General features: G+C 45.1%; 1 protein-coding gene across 1 annotated transcript; it reads left to right on the top strand.

Annotated features, from left to right (window-relative positions):
• Nucleotides 1-46: 46 nt before the first annotated feature.
• On the top strand, nt 47-23010 carry GINS2 (GINS complex subunit 2). The gene is made up of 5 exons (XM_059998973.1): nt 47-230; nt 461-575; nt 19046-19145; nt 21904-22030; nt 22245-23010. The coding sequence occupies exons 1-5, from the start codon at nt 141-143 to the stop codon at nt 22368-22370; spliced, it is 558 nt and encodes a 185-aa protein (XP_059854956.1). The 5' UTR covers nt 47-140; the 3' UTR covers nt 22371-23010.
• Nucleotides 23011-23381: the final 371 nt, after the last annotated feature.

The raw sequence follows: 23381 nt of genomic DNA, 5'->3' as shown, positions 1-23381 counted from the left end.
TTTTCCGGCCAGAGGCTGGGCATTGCTCGGTGGCGGGAAAGCGGCGGCTGTAGCGCGTCTTTCCGGACGCTGAGGGGCCGGAGGCGGCGGCGGCGGCGGCGGCGGCGGTGGCGAGTCCCGGGCTGGCCGCGGGCCCCACCATGGACGCGGCCGAGGTGGAGTTCCTGGCCGAGAAGGAGCTGGTCACCATCATCCCGAACTTCAGTCTGGACAAGATCTACCTCATCGGGGTGAGACCCGCCGGGCCTCCGGCTCTCCCTGGTCGGTTCCCGCTTCCGGGAGGGGGGGCTGGGCGGCGGGTCCAGCGCCCACAGGTGTCGTCTGGCGGCGTTCGGGACCCAGCGCAGATGAGCGGTGGGGCGCAGTGTGGCCGAGAGCGCGCTCGGGCTTCAAGCCCGTGGACAGCAGAGGTCCAGCGATGCAGTTTTGAGGGACGGTGTGTGTGTGTGTTTGCTTGCAGGGCGACCTGGGGCCTTTCAACCCCGGCTTACCAGTGCAGGTGCCTCTGTGGCTGGCGATCAACCTGAAACAGAGACAGAAGTGTCGGCTGCTCCCCCCCGAGTGGATGGACGTGGGTGAGCACGTGGAGGGGGAGCGGGGTGTGGAGGGGGAGCGGGGTGTGGTGGGGGGGCGGGCCGTGGGGGCTGGGGTCGCCCTCCCGCGGTGGAGGCAAGCGGTCCTTCCAGGGACGCGGCGTCGCTCATCAGGTGAAATCAATGAATGCTTCCCAGCCTCAGCTGCGCGAGGCCGCGGACCACTGTTAGTAATGGTCGTTTGGGGTATGTGTACAAATTCTACTTAAGGTTTTGATTTTAAGGTATTTCCACAAACTTTTTAATTTTAATTCTAGTTTTATATTGCAGTATAGTTGATTGACAGTGTTGTAGTAGTTTCAGGTGTTCAGCAAAGTGATTCAGGTACATATACATGTGTCTACTCTTTTGCAAATTCTTTTCCCACTTTGGTTATTACAGAATAGTGAGCAGAGTTCCCTGTGCTGTACAGTAGGTCCTTATTGATTATCTTTTTTTCCCTCCCCCCCAATTATCTGTTTTAAATATCATAGTATGTATATGTCAACCCCAAACTATCAGTTTATCCCTCCCCTCCACCTTTCCGCTTTGGTCACCGTAAGTTTGTTTTCTAAGTCAATGAGTCTGTTTACGTTTTGTAAATAAGTTCATTTGTATCTTTTTTTTAAGATTCCGCATATAAATGTTATCATATATTTGTGTTTCTCTGTCTGACTTATCTCACTTAGTATGATAATCTCCAGGTCCATCCATGTTGCTCCAAGTGGCATTCTTTCTTTCTTTTTTTAATGACTGAGTAATATTCCATTGTGTATATGTACCACATCTTCTTTACCCATTCCTCTGTCGATGGACATTTAGGTGGCTTCCATGTCTGGGCTATTGTAAACAGGGCTGCAGTGAACATTGGGGTGCATGGATCTTTTCGAATTAAGTTTTGTCCTGGTAGATGCCCGGGAGTGGAATGGGCTGGATCATGTGGTAATGCTAGTTTTAGTTTTCTGAGGAACCTCCACACTGTTCTCCATAGTGGCTGTATCAATTTACATTCCCACCAACAGTGCAAGAGGGTTCCCTTTTCTCCACACCCTCTCCAGTATTTATTGTTTGTAGGTTTTTTGATGGTGGCCATTCTGACTGGTGTGAGGTAATATCTCATTGTAGTTTTGATTTGCATTTCTCTAATGATTAGAGATGTTGAGCATCTTCTCATGTGCCTGTGGACGTCTGTATGTTTTCTTTGGAAAAAAGGCTATTTAGGGCTTCCCTGGTGGTGCAGTGGTTGAAAGTCCGCCTGCCGATGCAGGGGACACGGGTTCGTGCCCCGGTCCGGGAAGATCCCACATGCCGCGGAGTGTCTGGGCCTGTGAGCCATGGCCGCTGAGCCTGCGCGTCCGGAGCACCCGCAACGGGAGAGGCCACGGCAGTGAGAGGCCCGCATACCGCAAAAAAAAAAAAAAAAAAAAAAAGGCTATTTAGGTCTCCTGTCTGTTTTTTGATGGGGTTGTTTTTTTGTTTTTTGTTTTTTTTTTTGGTATTGACCTGCATGAGATCTTTCTAAATTTGGCAGATTAATTTTTTGTTGTTCACATCATTTGCAAATATTTCCTCCCATTCTGTGGGTTGTTTTTTCGTTTTGTGTATGGTTTTCTTTGCTGTGCAAAAGCTTTTGAGTTTAAAGAGGTCTGTTTGTTTATTTTTATTTTTGTTTTTAAGTTTTATTTTATATTGGAGTATAGTTGATTAACAATGTTGTGTTTGGGACTTTGCTGGTGGCGCAGTGGTTAAGAATCCGCCTGCCAGTGCAGGGGACACGGGTTCGAGCCCTGGTCTGGGAAGATCCCACATGCCACGGAGCACCTAAGCCTGTGTGCCACAACTACTGAGCCTGCATTCTAGAGCCCGCAAGCCACAACTACTGAGGCTGTGTGCCACAACTACTGAAGCCCACGTGCCTAGAGCCCGTGCTCTGCAACAAGAGAAACCACTGCAATGAGAAGCCGGCGCTCAGTAACAAAGACCCAACGCAGCCAAATAAATAAATAAACAAAACAATGTTGTGTTAATTCCTGGTGTACAGAAAAGTGATTCAGTTATATGTATACATGTATCTGTTCTTTTTCAAATTCTTTTCCCATTTAGATTACTAGGATATTGAGCAGAGTTCCATATGCTATACAGTAGGTGCTTATTGGGTATCTATTTTAGATATGGTAGTGTGTATATGTCAGTTCCAAAGTCCAAATTTATCCCTTCTCTCTGTTTCTCCCCTTTAGTAACCATAAGTTTGTTTTCTAAGTCTGTGAGTCTGTTTCTGTTTTGTAAATAAGTTCATTTCTCTTTTTTTAGATTCTTCATATAAGTGATATATGATATTTGTCTTTGTCTGGCTTACTTTGCTTAATATGTTAATCACCAGGTTCATCCATGTTGCTACAAATGGCATTATTTCATTCTTTTTTTATTTTTTAATTTTGTTAATTGAAGCATAGGTGATTTTTTTAACATCTTTATTGGAGTAGAATTGTTTTACAATGGTGTGTTAGTTTCTGCTGTATAACAAAGTGAATCAGCAATACATATACATATATCCCCATATCTCCTCCCTCTTGCAACCCCCCCACCCTCCCTATCCCACCCCTCTAGGTGGTCACAAAGCACCGAGCTGATCTCCCTGTGCTAGCATGGGTGATTTACAATGTTGTGCTAATCTCTGCTGTACAGCAAAGTGACTCACATATGTACACATATATACATTCCTTTTTTTCCTAAAGAGTGGTACATTAGATCATTTATTTGTGGCAAGAGATATTTCCATAGTGCATTTTTTCCCATGATAGAAGCTTTAAATATTCCCTTATTTTCCTTAGAAATTTGATTTTTGCTTGAAATGGACTAGATTTTTCAAGATTTTAAAAAAACTTTTTGTTTATTGAAGTATATTTGATTTAGTGTTGTGTCACTGCTGTACAGCAGAGTGACTCATTTATACACGTACACTCATTTTTTATATTCTTTTCAATTATGCTTTATCCCAGGATATTGAGTATAGTTCACTGTGCTGTATAGTAGGACCTTGCTGTTTATCCATTCTCTATATAATAGTTTACATCTGCTAACCTCAAACTCCGATTTGATCCCTCTCCCCCACCGCCCTCCCCCTTGGCAACCACAAGTATGACCTCTTATGTCTGTGAGTCTGTTTCTGTTTTGTAGGTAGGTTCATTTGTGCCGTATTTTAGATTCCACATATAACTCATATCATATGGTATTTGTATTTCCCTTTCTGGCTTATTTCATTTAGTATGATAATCTCCAGGTCTATCTGTGTTGCTGCAAATGGCATTACTTCATTCTTCTTAATGGCTGAGTAATACTCCATTGTGTATATGTACCATATCATCTTTATGCATTCATATGTTGATGGACATTTGGGTGGCTGACACGTCTGGGCTAATTGTAAGCAGCACTGCAGTGAACATTGGGGTGCATGTATCCTTTCAAACCATGGTTTTCTCCAGATATATGACCAGTAGTGGGATTGCTGGGTCATGTGGTAATTCTATTTTTAGTTTTTTAAGGAACCTCCATACTGTTCTCCATAGTGGTTGTGCCAATTTACATTCCCACCAACAGTGTAGGAGGGTTCCCTTTTCTCCACACCCTCTCCAGTATTTATGGTTTGTAGAGTTTTTGATGATGGCCATTCTGACTGGTATGAGGTGATATCTCATTGTAGTTTCAATTTGCATTTCTCTAAGAATTAGCGATGTTGAGCATGTTTTCATGTGCCTGTGGACGTCTATATGTCTTCTTTGGAGGAAAGTGTATTTAGGTTTTCGCCCATTTTTTTATTGGGTTGTTTGATTTTTCGATATTGAGCTACACGACCTGTTTGTAAATTTTGGAGATTAATCTTTTGTTGGTCACATCGTTTGCAAATACTTTCTCCCATTCTTTGGGTTGTCTTGTCATTTTGCTTATGGTTTCCTTTGCTTGCAGAAGCTTTTGAGTTCAGTGAGGTACCATTTGTTTTTTTTGTTTTTGTTTTAATTTTTAAGAATTTATTATTTTTTATTTATTTGTTTTGGCTGTGCCAGGTCTTTGTTGTGGCATGCAGGCTTCTAAGTTTTGGCATGTGGGCTTCTTAGTTGTGGCCTGCAGGCTTCTTAGTTTTGGTATGCATGCAGGATCTAGTTCCCTGTTCAGGGATCAAACCAGGGTGCCCTGCATTGGGAGCTCAGAGTCTTTCCCACTGGATCACCAGGTAAGTCCCTTTTTGTTTTTTATTTTTAATTTTTATTTTATATTGGAGTATAGTTGATTAACAATGTTGTGTTATTTTCAGATGTACAATGAAGTGATTTAGTTATACATGTATGAACTCTTTTTCAAATTCTTTTTTCATTTAGGTTATTAGAGAATGTTAATCAGAGTTCCCTGTGCTGTACAGTAGGTCCTTGTTGGTTATGTATTTTAAATATAGTAGTGTGTACAGTAAGTCCCTACATATGAACCTTCAAGTTGCGAACTTTCAAAGATGGGAACGTGCGTTCACATGTCCAGTCACGTCTGTTAGTTCACGTGTCTGTCGTACATTGCCATGTGCGTGCATCCTCTACAAGTGGTTGTGCTTTGGTGTACTTTACTGTATAGAGTACGCTAGTACAGTATCTTTATTTCAAGCCCAGGATGTCCGGAAGCAGGCATAAAAGCAGCGGTGATGTAGCTGGTACTGCTAAGAGGCGCCAAGCAATAATAGTGGAAACAAAAGTGCAAATAATTGAGAGAGTGGAGCGAGGCGAAAAGATGGCAGATGTCGCTCGTTCTCATAACAAGAATCGTTAACCACCAGCATGATCCTAAAGAAGAAGGACAAGATCATGGAATGTGTGAAGGCTGCTGTGCCGATGATGTTGACAGTGATATCAAAGAAGCGTGGAAAAGTGATGGAGGAGGTGCAGAAACTTCTCAATAGGTGGATGGCGGATCAGCATCAGCGTCGAGTCCCACTCAGCTTAATGCTGATTCAAGAGAAAGCCAAAAGCCTTGCAGAAGAAACACGGCAAAGAATCAGAGGGCACATCTTCTAATGCCAGCCACGGCTGGTTTCATCGGTTCAAGGCTGGAGCCAGCTTCACAAGGTAAAAGTAAGTGGTGAGGCAGCGAGTGCAGATACGATAGCTGCCCGGGAATTTCCTGAAACGCTTTGAGAAATTATTGATGAAGGCGCAAATTTACCCGAGCAGGTGTTTAATGTGGATGAGACAGGACTGTAGTGGAAGAGGATGCTGGACTGAAGTTACATCAGCAAGGAGGGAAAGTTGATGCCAGGCTACAGAGCAGCAAAGGACAGGCTAACTCTGTTGTTTGGTGGCAATGCTTCTGGTGCTATGAAGCTGAAGCCTCTGTTAGTTTATCATTCGGAGAACCCAAGAGCCCTTAAAAACGTAGCCAAGGGCTCTCTTCCTGTTGTGTGGAAGAGTAACCCCAAAGCCTGGGTTACACAGGCCATTTTCCAGGATTGGTTTTTCCACCACTTTATCCCAGAGGTAGAGAAACATTGCTTGGAGAAGGACATCCCGTTCAGCATTCTTTTGCTGCTCGACAGTGATCCGGGCTACCCCCCATTCATGAATGACTTTCATCCCAACGTCAAAGTAGTGCATCTGCCACTGAATACCATGTCGTTAATCCAACATATGGACCAGGGAGTTGTAGTGACTTTCAAGAAACATTATTTACGTCACACTTTCGTCAGGCAGTAAAGGCAAGTGACCAACAGGAACAACTTTGTGACAGTTTTGGAAGGACTGTAACATCTACACGGCCGTAAAAAAGATTGACTTTTCTTGGCATGACGTTATGGCCGTCACCATGAATGGGGTTTGGAAGAACCTTTGCCCACAGTTTGTTCACGATTTTCTTGGTTTTGAGAAGGTGGATGAGGAGTCCAAAGAAGTCTTCAGCAACGTAGTGACCCTCAGCGAGAAGCTGGTGCTAGATCTGCAAGAGGACAGCTTCATTGAACTCGTTGCTGTGCAGCACGAGGGGCTTACTAGTGAAGACCTGAAGGAATTGGAGGCCCAGAGAAAGGACAAAGACAAGAAGAAGAAGTAACTGAAGAATCGAAGAGATTCACAACACAAGAAATTGCAAGGGGATTTCCTTTATTTGAGGGGGCACTGTTGGTTTTTGAGGCACAGGACCCTAACACAGAACGGTACACGAAGGTTGCAGCAGCCGATCAGAATGCAGTCCAGTGCTACCGTGTCATGTGTGAGGAGACAAAAAGAGCCACTACCAAGACATCACTGGATCGTTTTTTCAAGAGGGTAGATAGAATCGATCCAGCAAAGAACCAGAACCTGTGCCGTGAACGTCAGGCGTGAGTGACATTGCGGCTTGCCCTCCGTCTCCTGTTGCTGACGGTCCTTCAGCTCTACCATGTCCCACCTCCCCTCCCTCCTCCAGTCAGTAACTCTTCTTGCCTGTTCACTCGATGCCAGCTCTATGCCAGCTGTTGTACTACTGTACTGTTCAGGGTACTGTAAGATTTAAAATGTTTATTTTTTGTTTGTTTTTATGTATTATTTGTGTGAAAAGTATTATAAACCAATTACAGTACTATATAGCCTATTGTGTTAGTTGGGTACCTACGCTAACTTTGTTGGACTTGTGAACAAATGGGGCTACGAATGCCCTCGCGGAATGGAACTCGTTTGTATGTGGGAAACTTACTGTATATGTCAGTCCCACACTCCCCGATTTATCCTTCCCCTACATCGTTTTCCTTTGGTAACCGTAAGTTTGTTTTCTAAGTCTCTGAGTCCGTTTCTGTTTTGTAAATAAGTCCATTTGTATATTTTGTTTTAGATTCCGCATAGAAGCCGTATCATATGATACTTGCCTTTCTCTGTGTGGCTTACTTTACTTAGTATGATAATCTCCAGGTTTGTCTGTGTTGCTGCAAATGGCATTATATCATTCCTTTTAATGGCTGAGTAATACCCCTTTGTATATATGTACCACATCTTCTTTATCCATTCCTCTGTCAAAGGACATTTAGGTTGCTTCCATGTCCTGGCTATTGTAAGCAGCGCTGCAATGAACATTGGGGTGCATGTATCCTTTCGAATCATGTTTTTTCCCCATATATATGCCCAGAAGTGGGATTCCTGGGTCATATGGTAGCTCTATTTTTAGTTTTTTTAAGGAACCTCCATACTGTTTGCCATAGTGGCTGTACCAGTTTACATTCCCAACAACAGTGTAGGAGGGTTCCCTTTTCTCCACACCCTCTCCAGTATTTATTGTTTTTAGACTCTTTGGTGATGGCCATTGTGACCAGTGTGAGGTGATATCTCATTATAGTTTTGTTTTTGTTTTTGTTTTTGCGGTACGCGGGCCTCTCACTGTTGTGGCCTCTCCCGTTGCGGAGCACAGGCTCCGGACGCGCAGGCTCAGCGGCCGTGGCTCACGGGCCTAGCCGCTCCGCGGCATGTGGGATCTTCCCGGACCGGGGCACGAACCCATGTCCCCTGCATCGGCAGGCGGACTCTCAACCACTGCACCACCAGGGAAGCCTTCATTGTAGTTTTAATTTGCATTTCTCTAATAATTAGCGACGTTGAGCATCTTCTCATGTGCCTGCGGCCGTCTGTATGTTTTTTTTTTTTTTTTTGGCGGTATGCGGGCCTCTCACTGTTATGGCCTCTCCCGTTGCGGAGCACAGGCCCCGGACGCGCAGGCTCAGCGGCCGTGGCTCACGGGCCCAGCCGCTCCGCGGCATGTGGGATCTTCCCAGACCAGGGCACGAACCCGTGTCCCCTGCATCGGCAGGTGGACTCTCAACCGCTGTGCCTCCAGGGAAGCCCTTGCGTCCATTTTTTGATGCGGTTATTTGTTTATCAAGCTGCATGAGTTGTTTGTAAATTTTGGAGAGTGATCCCTTGTCAGTGGCATCGTTTGCAAGTATTTTCTCCCATTCTGTGGGTTGTCTTCTCGTTTTTATGGTTCCCTTTGCTTGCAGAAGCTTTTGAGTTTAATGAGGTCCCATTTGTTTATTTTTGTTTTAATTTTTCTTTTACTTTGGAGTTTAATTGATTAACAGCGTTGTTATTTTCAGGTGTACAGCAAAGTGATTCAGTTATACATATACATGTCTCTCCTCTTTTTCAAATTCTTTTCCCATTTCGGTTATTACAGGATAGTGAGCAGAGTTCCCTGTGTTACACTGTAGGTCCTGTTGATTATTTATTTGAAATGTAGTGGTGTGTATATGTCAGTCCCATACTCCCAATTTATCCTTCTCCTCCACCTTTCCCCTTTGGTAATTGTAACTTTGTTTTCTAAGTATATTTTATTTTAGATTCTGCATATAAGTGATATCATGTGATATTTGTCTTTCTGTGTCTGGCTTACTTCACTTAGTGTGGTAATCTCCAAGTCCATCTACGTTGCTGCAAATGGAATTATTTTGTTTTTTTTAATAGAAGTATCGCTGATGTATAATGTGTGCATCTCTGCTGTACAGCAAAGTGATTCGGTGATTCACATACATACATTCTTTTTTTAAAATATTCTTTTCCATTATGGTTTATCCCAGGAGGTTGGATGTAGTTCCCAGTGCTAAACAGTAGGACCTTGTTTTTTTTTTTTTAAAAAAAAAAGTTTATTTATTTATTTTTGGCTGCATTGGGTCTTCGTTACTGCGCACTGGCTTTCTCTGGTTGCAGCGAGCGGGGCTACTCTTCGTTGTGGTGCGCGGGCTTCTCATGGCGGTGGCTTCTCTTGTTGCGGAGCACGGGCTCTAGGTGCACGGGCTTCAGTAGTTGTGGCACACGGGCTTAGTTGCTCCGTGGCATGTGGGATCTTCCCGGACCAAGGCTCGACCCCGTGTCCCCTGCATTGGCAGGCGGATTCTTAACCACTGCGCCACCAGGGAAGCCCTAGGACCTTGTTTTTTATCTGTTCTAAGTATGATAGTTTGCATCTACCAACCCCAAACTCCCAGTCCATAGCTCTCTCCCTTCACCCGTCCTTTTTGGCAGCCACCAATCTGATCCCTGTGTCTGTTTCTGTTTTGTAGATAGGTTCATTTGCGCCATATTTTTGATTCCACGTGTAAGTGATATCACATGGTATTTGTCTTTCTCTTTCTGACTTAACGTAGTATGATACTCTCTAGTTGCATCCATGTTGCTGCAAATGGCATTATTTCGTTCTCTTTTATGGCCAAGTAGTATTTGATTGTATATACGTACCACATCTTCTTTATGAAGATGGACATTTAGGTTTCTTCCATGTCTCAGCTATTGTAAGCAGTGCTACCATGACCACAGCGGTGCGTGTATCTTTTTCAGTTATAGTTTTGTCCGGGTGTATGCCCAGGAGTTGGATTGTTGGGTCATATGGTAGCTCTAGTTTTAGTTTCTGAGGAACCTCCATACTGTGCTCCACAGTGGCTGCACCAACTTACATTCCCACCAACAGCATAGGAGGGTTCTCTTTTCTCCACACCCTCTCCAGCATTTATTGTTTGTGGGCTTTTTGATCATGGCCGTTCTGACTGGTGTGAGGTGATATTATAGTTCTGATTTGCATTTCTCTAATAATTAGCGATGTTGAGCATCTTCTCATGTGCCTGTGGATGTCTGTATGTGTTTTTTGAAGAAAAGGCTATTTAGGTCTCCTGTCCATTTTTTGATAGGGTTGTTTGCTTTTTTGATATTGAGTTGCATGAGCTCTTTGTAAATTTTGGAGATTGATTTCATGTCGGTCACATCCTTTGCCAGTATTTTCTCCCATTCTGTAGGTTGTCGTTTCGTTTTGTTTATGGTTTCCTTTGCTGTGAAAAGCTTTTGAGTTTAATGAGTTCCCATTTATTTTTGTTTTGGTTTTAATTTTTATTTTATATTGGGGTTTCGTTGATTAATAATGTTGTGTTTCAGGTATACAGTATAGTGATTCAGTTTTACATATACACGTATCTACTCTTTTTCAAATTCTTTTCACATTTCGGTTATTACAGGATAGTGAGCAGAGTTCCCTGTTTTATACAGTAGGTCCTTGTTGGTTATTTATTTGAAATATAGTAGTGTGTGTATGTCAGTCCCATACTCCCAATTTATCTTTCCCCTCCACTTTTCTCCTTTGGTAACTGTATGTTTATTTTCTAAGTCTGTGAGCCTGTTTCTATTTTGTAAATAAGTCAGTTTGCATATTTTGTTTTAGATTCTGCATATAAGCTGTATTGTATGATATTAGTCTTTCTCTGTCTGGTTTACTTCACTTAGTATGATAATCTCCAGGTCTGTCTGTGTTGCTGCAAATGGCATTATGTCATTCCTTTTGATGGCTGAGTAATACTCCAGTGTATATATGTACCGCATCTTCTTTATCCATTCATCTGTGGGTGAACATTTAGGTTGCTTCCCTGTCTTGGCTATTGTAAGCAGCACTTCAATGAACGTTGGGGTGCATGTATCCTTTCGAACCATGGTTTTCTCCAGATATATGACCAGGAGTGGGATTGCTGCATCTTATGGTAGCTCTATTTTTAGTTTTTTAAAGAATGTCCATAGTGTTTTCCATAGTTACTGTACCAATTTACATTCCCACCAACAGCATAGGAGGGTCCCCTTCTCTCCACACCCTCTCCAGTATTTATTGTTTGTATACTTTTTGATGTTAGCCATTCTGACTGGTATAAGGTGGTATCTCATTGTAGTTTTGATTTGCATTTCTCTTATAATTAGCGATGTTGAGCATCTTTTCATGTGCCTCTTGGCCCTCTGTATGTCTTCTTTGGAGAAAAGTCTATTTAGGTCTTCCCCTATTTTTATATCGGGTTGTTTGGGGTTTTTTTGATATTGAGCTGCATGAGCTGTTTGTAAATTTTGGAGATTAAGCTTTTGTCGGTCACAACGTTTGCAAGTATTTTCTCTCATTCTGTGGGTTGTCTTGTTGTTTTGTTTATGGTTTTGTTTGCTTGCAAGAGCTTTTGAGTTTAATGAGGTCTCATTTGTTTATTTTTGTTTCCATTATTTGAGGAGACAGATCAAAAAGATCTCGCTGTGATTTATGTCAGAGTGTTCTGCCTATGTTTCCCTCTAAGAGTTTTTCGTATCCCAGCCTTACATTTAGGTCTTTAATTCTGTTTGAGTTTATCTTTGAGTATGCTGTTAGACAGTGTTCTAGTTTCAGTCTTTTGCATGTAGCTGTCCTGTACACACTGGTACACTGTGCATCAGTGTAGCACCCTTTATTTAAGAGACTGTTTTCTCCATTGTGTAGGCTTGCCTCCTTAGTCGTAGATTAATTGGCCATAAGTTTGTGTGTTTGTTTCTGAGCTTTCTTTGATCTATATGTTTTGTGTTCGATCTATATTTTTTGTGTTTGCCTGTAGCATACTTTTTTGATTACTGTAGCTTTTTTGTAGTATAGTCTGAAGTCAGGGAGCCTGATTGCTCAAGTTTCGTTTTCTCTTGTCAGGATTCCTTTGGCTCTTCTGCATCTTTTTTGTTTCCATACGCATTTTAAAATGTTTTGTTCTAGTTCTGTGAAAAATGCCACTGTTCATTTGATAGGGATTGCACTGATTCTGTAGAATGACTTGGGTAGTATAGTGATTTTGACAACATTGATCTTCAAGTTGAAGAACATGGTATATCTTTGCATCTGTTTGTATCATCTTGGATTTCTTTCATTAGTGTGTTAAAGTTTTCAGAGTACAGGTCTTTTGTCTCCTTAGGTAGGTTTATTCCTGGGAATTTTATTCTTTTTGATGTGCTGGTAAATGGGATTGTTTCTTTAATTTCTGTTTCTGATCTTTCGTTGTTAGTGTATAGAAGCAACAGATTTCTGTGTATGTATTTTGTATCCTGCCACTTTGCTGAATTCATTGATCAGCTCTTGCAGTTTTCTGGTAGCATCTTTAGGATTTTCTTTGTATAGTATCCTGTCATCTTCAAACAGTGACAGTTTTACTTCTTTTCCAATTTGGATTCCTTTTTATTTCTTTTTCTTCTCTGATTGCCATGACTAGGACTTCCAAACTATGTTGAATAAAAGTGGAGAGGGTGGACATCCTTATCTTGTTTTTTTTTGTTTGTTTTTTTTGTTTTTGAAGATGTTGGGGGTAGGAGTTTATTAATTTACTTATTTATTTTTGCTGTGTTGGGTCTTCGTTTCTGGGCAAGGGCTTTCTCTAGTTGTGGCAAGTGGGGGCCACTCTTCATCGCGGTGCGCGGGCCTCTCACTGTCGCGGCCTGTCTTGTTACAGAGCACAGGCTCCAGACGCGCAGGCTCAGTAGTTGTGGCTCACGGGCCTAGTTGCTCCGCAGCATGTGGGATCTTCCCAGACCAGGGCTCGAACCCGTGTCCCCTGCATTAGCAGGCAGATTCTCAACCACTGCGCCACCAGGGAAGCCCCTTATCTTGTTCTTGATCTCATAGGAAATGCTTTCAGGTTTTCACCGTTGAGTATGATGTTAGCTGTAGATTTGTCATATATGACTTTTATTATGTTGAGGTAGGTTCCCTCTATGCCCACTTTCTGGAGAGTTTTTATTATAAATTGGTGTTGAATTTTGTCAAAAGCCGTTTTTGCATCTATTGAGATGATCATATGGTTTTGTTTGTTTTTGTTTTATTTATTCATTTGTGGCTTACTTGGTTCTTCGTTGCTGCGCGTGGGCTTTCTCTAGTTGCGGCGAGCAGGGGCTACTCTTCGTTGTGGTGCGCAGGCTTCTCATTGTGGTGGCTTCTCTTGTTGCAAAGCACAGGCTCTAGGCACGTGGGCTTTAGTAGTTGTGGCTCGTGGGCTCTAGAGCGCAGACTCAGTAGTTGTGGCGCGCAGGCTTAGTTGCTCCACGGCATGTGGGGTCTTCCCAGAACAGGGCTCGAACCCGTGTCCCCTGCATTGGCAGGCAGATTCTTAACCACTGCGCCACCAGGAAAGTCTGATCATATGGTTTTTATTCTTCAGTTTGTTAATGTGGTGTATCACACTGATTGATTTGCAGATATTGAAAAATCCTTCCAACTTTGGGATAATCCCACTTGATCGTGGTGTATGATCCTTTTAGAGTATTGTTCAATTCAGTTTGCCAGTATTTTGTTGAGGATTTTTGCATCTGTTCATCAGTGATATTAGCCTGTAATTTTCTTTTTTTTATGGTATCGTCTGGTTTTGATATTAAAGTGATGGTGGCCTTATAGAATGAGTTTGGGCGTGTTCTTTCCTTTGCAATTTTTGGGAATAGTTTCAGAAGGTTAGGTGTTAAACTCTTCTCTGAATGTTTGATAGAATTTAGCTGTGAAGCCATCAGGTCCTGGAATTTTGTTTGTTGGGAGTTTTTTAATCACAGTTTCATTTTTAGTACTTGTGATTTGTCTGTTCATGTTTTCTGTTTCTTCCTGGTTCAGTCTTGGAGGGTTGTACCTTTCTAAGCATTTGTCCGTTTCTTTTAGGTTGTCCATTTTACTGGAATAGAGTTGTTTGTAGTAGGCGCTTATGGTCCTTTGTATTTCTGTTGTAACTTCTCCTGTTTCATGTGTAATTTTATTTATTTTAGCCCTCTCCCTTTTTTTTCTTGATGTGTCTGGCTAAAGATTTATCAATTTTGTTTATCCTTTCAAAAAACCAGCTTTTAGTTTTATTGATATTTTCTATTTTTTCTTTGTCTCTGTTTCATTTATTTCTGCTCTGATATTTATTATTTCAGTGTACTATCTTTGGGTTTTGTTTTTTTCTTCTTTCTCTAGTTGCTTTAGGTCTAAGGTTAGGTTGTTTATTTGAGATTTTTCTTGTTTTCTGAGGTAAGATTGTATTGCTATACACTTCACTCTTAGAACTGCTTTTTCTGTATCCTATACATTTTGGATGGTCATGATTTTGTTTTCATTTGTCTCTAGGTATTTTTTAATTTCCTCTTTGGTTTCATCAGTGATCCATTGGTTGTTTAGTAACATATTGTTTAGCCTCCACGTATTTGTGTTTTTACAGTTTTTTTCTTCTAGCTGATTCTAATCTCATAGTGTTGTGGTCGGAGAAGATGCCTGATATGATTTCAGTTTTCTTAAATTTACTGAGCCTTGCTTTGTAGCCTAGCATGTGATCAATCCTGGAGAATGTTCCACGTGCACTGGAAAAGAATGTGTATTCTGTGGCTTTTGCGTGGAATGCTCTGTAAATATCAGTTAAGTCCATCTGGTCTAATTTGTCATTTAAGGCTCGTGTTTCCTTATTGATCTTCTGTCTGGATGATCTGTCTGTGATGAAAGTGGGGTGTTAAATCCCCCTACTATTACTGTTACTGTGTTACTGTCAATTTCTCCCTTTATGGATGTTAGTATCTGCCTTATATATTGAGGTGCTCCTATGTTGGGTGCATATACATTTACAATTGTTATATCTTCTTCTTTCATTGATCCTTTGATCATTATGTAGTGTCCTTCTTTGTCTCTTGTAACTGTGTTTATTTTAAAGTCTAGGGACATCCTTGGTGGTGCAGCGGTTAAGAATCCACCTGCCAGTGCAGGGGACACAGGTTTGAGCCCTGATCCGGGAAGATCCCACATGCCACAGAGCAACTAAGCCCATGCGCCACAACTACTGAGCCTGCGCTCTAGAACCTGCAAGCCATGACTACTGAGCCCGTGTGCCACCACTACTGAAGCCCGCATGCCTAGAGCCCGCGCTCCACAACAAGAGAAGCCACTGCAGTGAGAAGACCGTGCAGCACAATGAAGAGCAGCCCCTGCTCACTGCAACTAGAGAAAGCCTGCATGCAGCAACGAAGACCCAATGCAGCCAAAGATAAATACATAAAAGTAAATATATCAAAAAAAAATTTTTTTAAAACCCAGAGACCAGCATGAGGAACAGAGTCGTTACCTTACATTAGAGAGAATGCATGACAATAAGGCATCGTCCATCCAAGGCAATATTGTTTTTGGCCACCTAAGTGGATGAGGTTGTGACACAGGGTGCAGACATAGATGAACCTTTATTTTTTATTTATATTTTTGGCTGCGTTGGGTGTTCATTGCTGCACGCATGGGCTTTCTCTAGTTATGGTGAGCGGGGGCTACTCTTTGTTGTGGTGCGTGGGATTCTCATTGCAGTGGCTTCTCTTGTTGCAGAGCACGGGCTCTAGGCACGACGGCCTCACAGGCCTCTAGAGCGGAGGCTCAGTAGTTGTGGCGCACGGGCTTAGTTGCTCCGTGGCATGTGGGATCTTCCCAGACCAGGGCTCAAACCCGTGTCTCCTGCATTGGCAGGCAGATTCTTAACCACTGCGCCACCAGGGAAGTCCCGATGAGCCTGTAAAATGTTACATTAAGTGGGAGAAGAACCAGACACAAAGACCAACTATTGTATTCTTCTATTTATATGAATTGTTCAGAGCAGGCAGATCCACAGACAAAGAAGATTAGTGGTTGCCTAAGGATGAGGGTTTGAGCAGGTGATGGAACCATTATGGGGTTCCTTTTGGGGTGATGAAAATGTTCTGAAGTTGATTGAAGTGATGGGTGCACAACTCTGTGAATATACTAAAAAACCATTGAATGGTGAATGGTATGGTATGTCGATTATGCCTCAGTAAAGCTGTTGGAAAAAAACCGAGAAGAAAATACCGCATCAAAGAGGCACACGGTCTTCTTCCTGAACCGTTGCAGTCTTTTTCTCACCTGGAGCTATGAATGGCTCATTACTAGTAAAGAATGAATGTCACATTTATTTGGGGTCGGGGTTGGGGGGCATATGAAATTTGAAAAGCCTCTGAGAGATTTTGATTATCCCCTTCCCTTTGGAAATCACCCGGGGGTACCTACCTCCTAGAAGCTAGGACACTTGGAGCCAGCTGCACTCAAATACAGTTTAAGAAAGATTGCTCGCGCGTTTTGTCTTTACTTCCTGTCCCAAAGGGGTGTGTGAATCTGGTGGTCCTGAAACATGACAGGAAACTCCAGTCCCTTCTGCTCTGAAGGGCGTTTTTTTAAGCAGGGGCCTCCCCACCCACCCACCAGGCGCTGGTTCTGTTGGTGCTGCATCCCTTTCTGTCAGTTTTGGCCTATTCTAACCCAGGTGTTAGAGGGCAACAGCCTGTGTCGTGGGAGGGCCAGAGTCAGAGGGAAGGTGTGGAGACAGTCTGCCTGAGGCCTCTCGTATGCCTGGGCAATCGTGCGCTGACGAGGCATGGAAATCAGTAGTCATCCCGTGGGTCCTGCCCAGGAGCTAGCTGCTGCTCCTGCCCCTGTAGATTGGTTCCACCTGTTCTTGGACGGCATGGGAATGGAATCGTCTGGCATGTCAGTTTTCCTCTGACTTCTCTTATTCATCAGTGTCTTTGAGATTCGCCCTTGTTGTTGCACGTGTCATTGCGTCATTCTGTTATCGCTGTTACCGCTGAGTAGTGTTTCCTCCGTTGCGTGAGGATTCCGCAGCTTGACCCCCCATCCTTCTGTTGGTGCATATTTGGGTCGTTTCCCATTTTAGGCTACTGTGAAGAAGGCTGCTTTGAGCAGTCGTGTCTCAGTCTTTTTGCGGGTATGTATTTTTATTTCTCTCAGGTAAATAAACACCTAGAGTCGGGGAACTGGCAGCTCGTAGGGCAGACTGTGCTTCGCTCTGTTAGAAGCTGCCCAGGAGCCCTGCAGAGTGGTTGAGCCACTCCTGTAACCCCAGCAGAGACGTACGAGCTCCTGTTGTTGCACTCCGGGCCGTCACTGGGTATGGTCGGTCTTTTTGATTCGTTGCAGGGTTTGAACAGAGGTGTTTCATACTCTGATTTAGATGTGGAAAAGAAAGAGACTCAGTCTGTGGTGTGGAGATGAGTGTGGGGAGGGGGCGGTAGGGGGTTAGCCCGGCAAGAGCTCAGGGTGGCTTGCCCAGTGAGTTGATGGAAGCAGGCAGATGTGGTTGGCATCTAGGCGTATTTTGAAGAAAAGGGTCAGCAGGATTTGCTGAAGGACAGACCATGGGATGAGAGAGAGGAGGTAAGGGTGCCCACTGGGGTTGCTGGTGGGGCTGCCCTTTCCTGAGACATTGCAGGGACAGTGTGGACCAGGGTGGGAGCCGGGAGAGGGTTTGAACATGCGACACTGGAGGTGCCTGTTAGACATCCGAGTGGCAATTTTGTGGGCAGTGGGGCACCTGAGTCAGGAGGTCAGGGGAGGGGCTGAGCTGGGATTCTAGGTGTGGAAGGTGTCATGAGAGCATAGGTGGCGTTTAAATGAAGTGGGATGAGAACACGTGGGATATGGGTGTAGGCAGTGGAGAAGGGGTGAGGGAAGGAGCTCTGTCCTCCAATGTGTTGAGGTCAGGAAGGCCTGGAGGAGTCGGGGAGATGAGAGGAGAACTTGGGGAGAGTGGTATCCCAGAAGCCAAGTGATAAACACACCCCAAGTACTGGTCCTTGTCAGACGTGACGAGGCCTGAGATGTGGCCCTTGGGTTTGGCCGAGCAGAGGTGGTGGCCTCGGTGAGCCGTGTCAGAGGGTGGGATAGTCGCCCACCCGAACAGTTAATGCCGATGTCAGGGAACTCTTGAAGGTTTGTTGTGAAGGGCGTGAGAAATGGGTTGGTAGCTGGAGAAGGATTTGGTGTCAGGGGAGGGTTTTCTTTTTAAGCTGGAAGATGTTGCATCGAGTTTGATGGACGGCTCCGATAGCGAGGGCAAGAGGGATCACTCAGGAGTGGGGACAGGTGCCGGAGCGGTGTTCTGTGCAGGTGAGAGAAGGTCCAGCGCGCCCCTTAGAAGGATGCGGTGGCGGTAGTGTGCGGAGCCCCGCAAGGTGTTGGGGAGAAAGCATGGAGAGGGCGGGCAGGATGGAAAGTGAGAGGGTGTCTGGAGCAGGGGAGTGTAAGGATTGCAGGGTAGCACCGAGGGCCCCTGGAGATGCGTGGCCAGTCATTTCACACGAGGCCCCACTGCAGAGTTCTGTCTGTGTGTCCCTTCGCCATAGCGTGCAGTGGCGGGTTCAGGACTCGGGTTTTCTCAGGCCAGGGGGAAGGACAGAAGGGGAGAGGGGTGAGGCGTGTGGAGATTGTTCCTGTGGATGGAATTGGACTCAGCAGTTTGATTCCAGACATGGGGCGTTCAGCTCTGTATTAGTTGTAAGTTGTCTTGCTGTCTGCTGAACAGGGTTTAATATAAAAGTAAATTTCTCCGGTCACTGGTTACTGTCATCACTGCTTGCATCAAAGGTAGAATACTTCACTCTTTACCTAAGAAAAGAACTTCAGACTCTGACATCCTGTTTTCAGTCATATATTCTGCAGGCCCAGCAATAACCCAAATCTACCACCTTCTCTAAGAGAAGTGCTTGAGGAAATCGGCCCAGTGATGTCTAGTTACTGCTATGTTATTTCAAAAAGTGGGTTTTTTTAATGTACTTTTTAGTTGATTGACTAGCTAATATAGGTACTTGGTAAATTTGGACGGTTTTAAAACTATATTTTGCTCGTGGTCATGGTAAAATGTACACACTTCTAAATTTCAGAGAAGTTGGAGGAGATTCGGGATCATGAACGAAAGGAAGAAACTTTTACCCCTATGCCCAGCCTTCACTACATGGAGCTCACCAAACTCCTCTTAAATCAGTAAGTACCTCTCACTTCTTCGAACCCACATGCACGATGGAACCCCCAGTTCCCAGCCCACCTCCTTTCGTGTTCCACGCTCATTACCGAGGGAAGTGGTAGCTTTGGCGCCCGGGTCCTCAGCCAGTAGTCTGGGAGTCGTTTGTGGGCACGCACACACTGGCCGGGCTCTGTCTCTCCCTGTTTCTCTTTTTTCCCTTTCTCCACCCTTCCCTCTCCTGGTGGATCCCGTGGTTCTTTCCATTCTGCGTCCTACCCGTCACTTGATATTGGACTCTAGTATCAGCCCATCATCTCCAGCAGTAGCCTTTTTCTTAACTGCAAATGTGTCATTAGTCGAGCTGCACCCCTTTTCTCCTTTGGGCCTGTGCATCTGCGTTCTTGTATCTCTTGCACAGGAAAGGGCCAGGGGTCGCATTTTCCTTCGACCCTGGGCTAGAAGGCAGGTCCACTGGGGCAAAACTGTTTCCCCTCATCCAGTTCAGGCTCCCCACGGGCTTCTAATTCATTCTCCGCCTTGAGCCAGAGCGGCCTTGCAAAGATACAGCTGCCACGTGAGTCCCCTGCTCCTCGGAGCCTCTCTAGGGTCTGAAGTCCTGATCGTGGTATTCGAAGCACCGCACAGCCTGGTTCCCTTCTCCCGTCTCGCACCACTCTCTGCAGTCCTTCCCTCCGATTCTCTAGGGTGCAGGCTCACGTTGGCCTCCTTCACTTCTTCACACATGCCCAGGTCCTCAGAGTGCACAGGCACACACGTGTGTGTGTGTGTGTGTGTGCACCGTCCTTCTGCCCCGTGAGTCCACCTGTTCCCTGCTCCCTCCTCGGGTTTAGCATAGCAGGTCCTCCCTCCCAGGTTACGTGTACCAGTCCTCCTGGCAGCTCTGCACCCCTCTATAGCATTTGTCAGGTGTAATGCTCTAACTGCTGTGCCTGAGCTGTTCCCCACCCCCGCCCCCAGGTCTCATGGGCAGGGACTGTCTCGCCTGCCCCTGCACAGTGCCTGGTACTCACATGTTTGTGGAATGTCGGGGGCAGGCAGGTGTGGCTACTTAGAATGTAATTTGCACAATGTCAAGCTTTTGAAGCCCTGAGCACCTTTTCATTGATGGATTCAAGAGCAGAAGCAGAACCAAAGTTGGAAGCTCCCTACTGCCTCCCGAAGAGCAGCAGGGGCCGGGGGCCCACCTGTGGAATTCAGGTGAAAATCTGCACAACATGGACTTGTCCTTGAGTTGACATGTGGCTGCAGTTGTGTAGTTCACAACATTCTCAGCATTCAACATGCTAAGCATCCCACCAGGTAGTGGAGATGGTCATGTAGGCTTGAGTTCCAGTTTCGTGGGGAGGAGATGCGACCCTGTTGACAGATGTGGTATAACCCTGCAGTGTGTGCTAATGCTGTTCAGAGTATGTCGGGGTGCAACCCTCATGCCTGGTGCTGCCAGAGGAGGGATCCCTGGCTTGGAGGCTGAGGGGAAATTTACTAGGGGAGAGGGCAGTGTAGGTAGAAGGACAGAAGGTGAAAGGGCCTGGATTTGTGGAGCAGGGCTGTTGGGACCGGCGTGGACTGAGTGAGGGCAGGGCGGTGGACGCGGCGTCCCCAGGAGAGTGTTCAGGCAGGTGGGCGTTATCCGGAGGATATGAGAGGGCTGCTTTTGTAGGGGAGTGTGACTTCAGAAGGGAGAATATGGGAGCAGAGGGGAGGCCGGTTCATCTTCAGTTTTTGAAGTTCAATGAGTTACGTACGCAGTGCCTATCGAAACCCTTGTTTTATAATTCCTTAGAGCCATGCATTCAGTGAAGGGACCTCGGTTCTGCAGTGCAGTTCACGAGGAGCTGGGGTCCTTTGTTCTTTAACCTGCTGTTCAGAGCATAAGATCCAAATGTTTGGGTCTTAAATAAAATCTACTGTATCAATTGTATGCTACTGATTCTCCATCTACTCATCTTGAGCTATTTTAGCCTGTGGAGACAGCCTTGCCAGGTTACCCTAGGACGCCTGGTGATCCGTGATGTTGGCTTTTGCTTTTGTCTTCTAGTTTGTCTCTTCCTTCAAAGGTTAGTTTAGTTTACAAATGTGTCACACAGGAAGGCTCTCAGTGCGGCCCCGCTGGCTCCAGTCAGACTGTTACCCAGAATTTGCTGTGTATAGGTGTGCTGTTTATGCTCATTTGCGATTTGTTCTGTGACTTCTGCAAATGTATCTTTGTTTTCTCTGTAGAGTGGGACACTCCTATCCTTCAGGGATTTTGTGAGGATAGAAATGCCTGGCACAGAGCCTTCGTCTTCTTTCCCTAGTGGGTTCTAGCCCTTGGATAACAGATGGGGTATTAGCATTAGAGGTCATGACTGCTGAGCCAGCCTTTGAAAGAAATTCATTCTCGATGGAAATTCTATAGCATAGAACACTCAGTTATCCTGAGTCAGGGGAGGACCGACTCAGAGCTGCTTCTCCAAGATCTCATTTTTTTTGGTGAATAACAGAAGTCCTTGTACCACAGCTTGCCCAGGGACAGGTAACATGAGCACAGATAACTCGGTGAGGATCACGGCTGAATTTTCTTGGCACCAAGCTTAACCGCTAGAAATCCTTACATTTTAAAAAACTGAAAAAGCGAAACCAATTTTGAGTCTAGAACAGCTTGTGCATTTTTGCCTAAATCCAAGCAGCATTTACACAAGCCACTTCTACCTGGAAGTTGCCTTAGTTCGCTGAGTGCTTCCTTATACGATTTATTTCACCTTTTGCTTCCTTTAGTGCTTCAGACAACATCCCGAAAGCAGATGAGATCCGGACCCTGATCAAGGACGTGTGGGACACTCGCATAGCCAAGCTCCGGGTGTCTGCTGACAGCTTCGTGAGACAGCAGGAGGCACACGCCAAGGTGGGCATGCGGTGGGCCGCCCACGGAGGCCGGATGCTCTGTGGGACAGCCCGCGGCATCTTGTCTGCTTAGGGCGTCGCGGGAAGGGATAACTAGCCATGCGGGGCTTTCAGAAAATTATTACTCATTGGTTCCTTATTTTTTATCCAGTAGATTTAACCTTTTGTGAAATCAAAGACTCAACCAACCCGGTCTGTTTGCCCTTGTGTTTTAGCTGGATAACTTGACCTTGATGGAGATCAACACCAGTGGGGCTTTCCTCACACAAGCGCTCAATCACATGTACAAACTCCGCACGAACCTGCAACCTTCTGACAGCTCCCAGTCTCAGGACTTGTAGGCAGAGACTGGTTTGTAGAGGCCCGTGTCTGCCAGCAGGAGGCTCACCGGGTGGCCTGAGCGCTCGGGACGTGACAGAGGTACTCACATTTCCAGAGTTCTAGAACTATTTCTGAATGTATGCAAAAAACTGCAGTGAATCAAGGGGTGGGTTCATAACCTTGTTGGCAAGCAACAGGCTTGTGCTTAGTCCTCGAGACATTCTGTAATTCCATGTCTGTATCTGGGAGCCAGCTGTCCTTTCATGGGGAAACGAGAAAAGCATTGGCAGAACGAATGATTTCGCTAGCAGAGCTCTGGGTCTCCTGCACGGGACTGTTGTGTGCAGGTGAGTGTTCGGTGCCGTCCAGTGTTGCTTTTAAGACGGAGATGTAGCAGGATGGTAAGATGGAGATGTAGCAGGATGGTAACGTGGCCTCGGCCATTCTTCTCCCTTCTTGACCCTCATCTCTGGGGCTAAATTTAGTCTGCTACAGAGGCTCTTCACACGGAGGAGGACAGCAGATGAGTGGCGAGTGACAGCAACCCATATTTATCATCTAAGCCCTGATACACAATAAAGATGGAATCAACCCACATCTCTGTTGGGTTTTTTTCCTGCATAACTGCCACGCAAGGGAGCAGGCCAAGTGGCTAGAATGATCTGATGGACCAAACTTGAGAGGTTTAGCAGGCAACTGTCAACTTCCGACCGACACTCTGGGTATCTCTTGTTCTCTTGGCTGTTTCTGGGTAAGGCCCTAAGGGTTGCTTATCAGCAAGAGGAAAGTCAGGACAAAATCAATTCCATGTTATCGAGTGTATGAGTGATGCTGAAGACACGACCCCAGGGGGAAAAGTGGGGCCTATTACATGGTTCTTGATGAACTGAGGGGAAGACAGTTCTAGGCAGCAATGGCTCAGTTAACGGTATTGGTTTTTTTCCCTAGGAGGAAAAGTTTAAGCGCTAGCATTGCTCAGTCCCTTACAGAAAAGTACATTACCGCAGGAGGCGGCGGGGGGGAGATCGTCT

This window comes from Delphinus delphis, chromosome 20, assembly GCF_949987515.2.
Source record: "Delphinus delphis chromosome 20, mDelDel1.2, whole genome shotgun sequence".
Classification (NCBI taxonomy): Eukaryota; Metazoa; Chordata; class Mammalia; order Artiodactyla; family Delphinidae; genus Delphinus; species Delphinus delphis.
The sequence above is the reverse complement of the archived record's forward strand: the minus strand, read 5'-3'. Positions and strand labels throughout refer to the sequence as shown.

Excerpts from the sequence above, each read along its gene's own strand:
- GINS2 (XM_059998973.1), top strand. The coding sequence starts at position 141 with ATGGACGCGGCCGAGGTGGAGTTCCTGGCCGAGAAGGAGCTGGTCACC. Across the intron at positions 19,146-21,903 it reads ACCAAACTCCTCTTAAATCA|TGCTTCAGACAACATCCCGA; the intron begins GTAAGTACCTCT and ends TGCTTCCTTTAG. Across the intron at positions 22,031-22,244 it reads AGCAGGAGGCACACGCCAAG|CTGGATAACTTGACCTTGAT; the intron begins GTGGGCATGCGG and ends CTTGTGTTTTAG.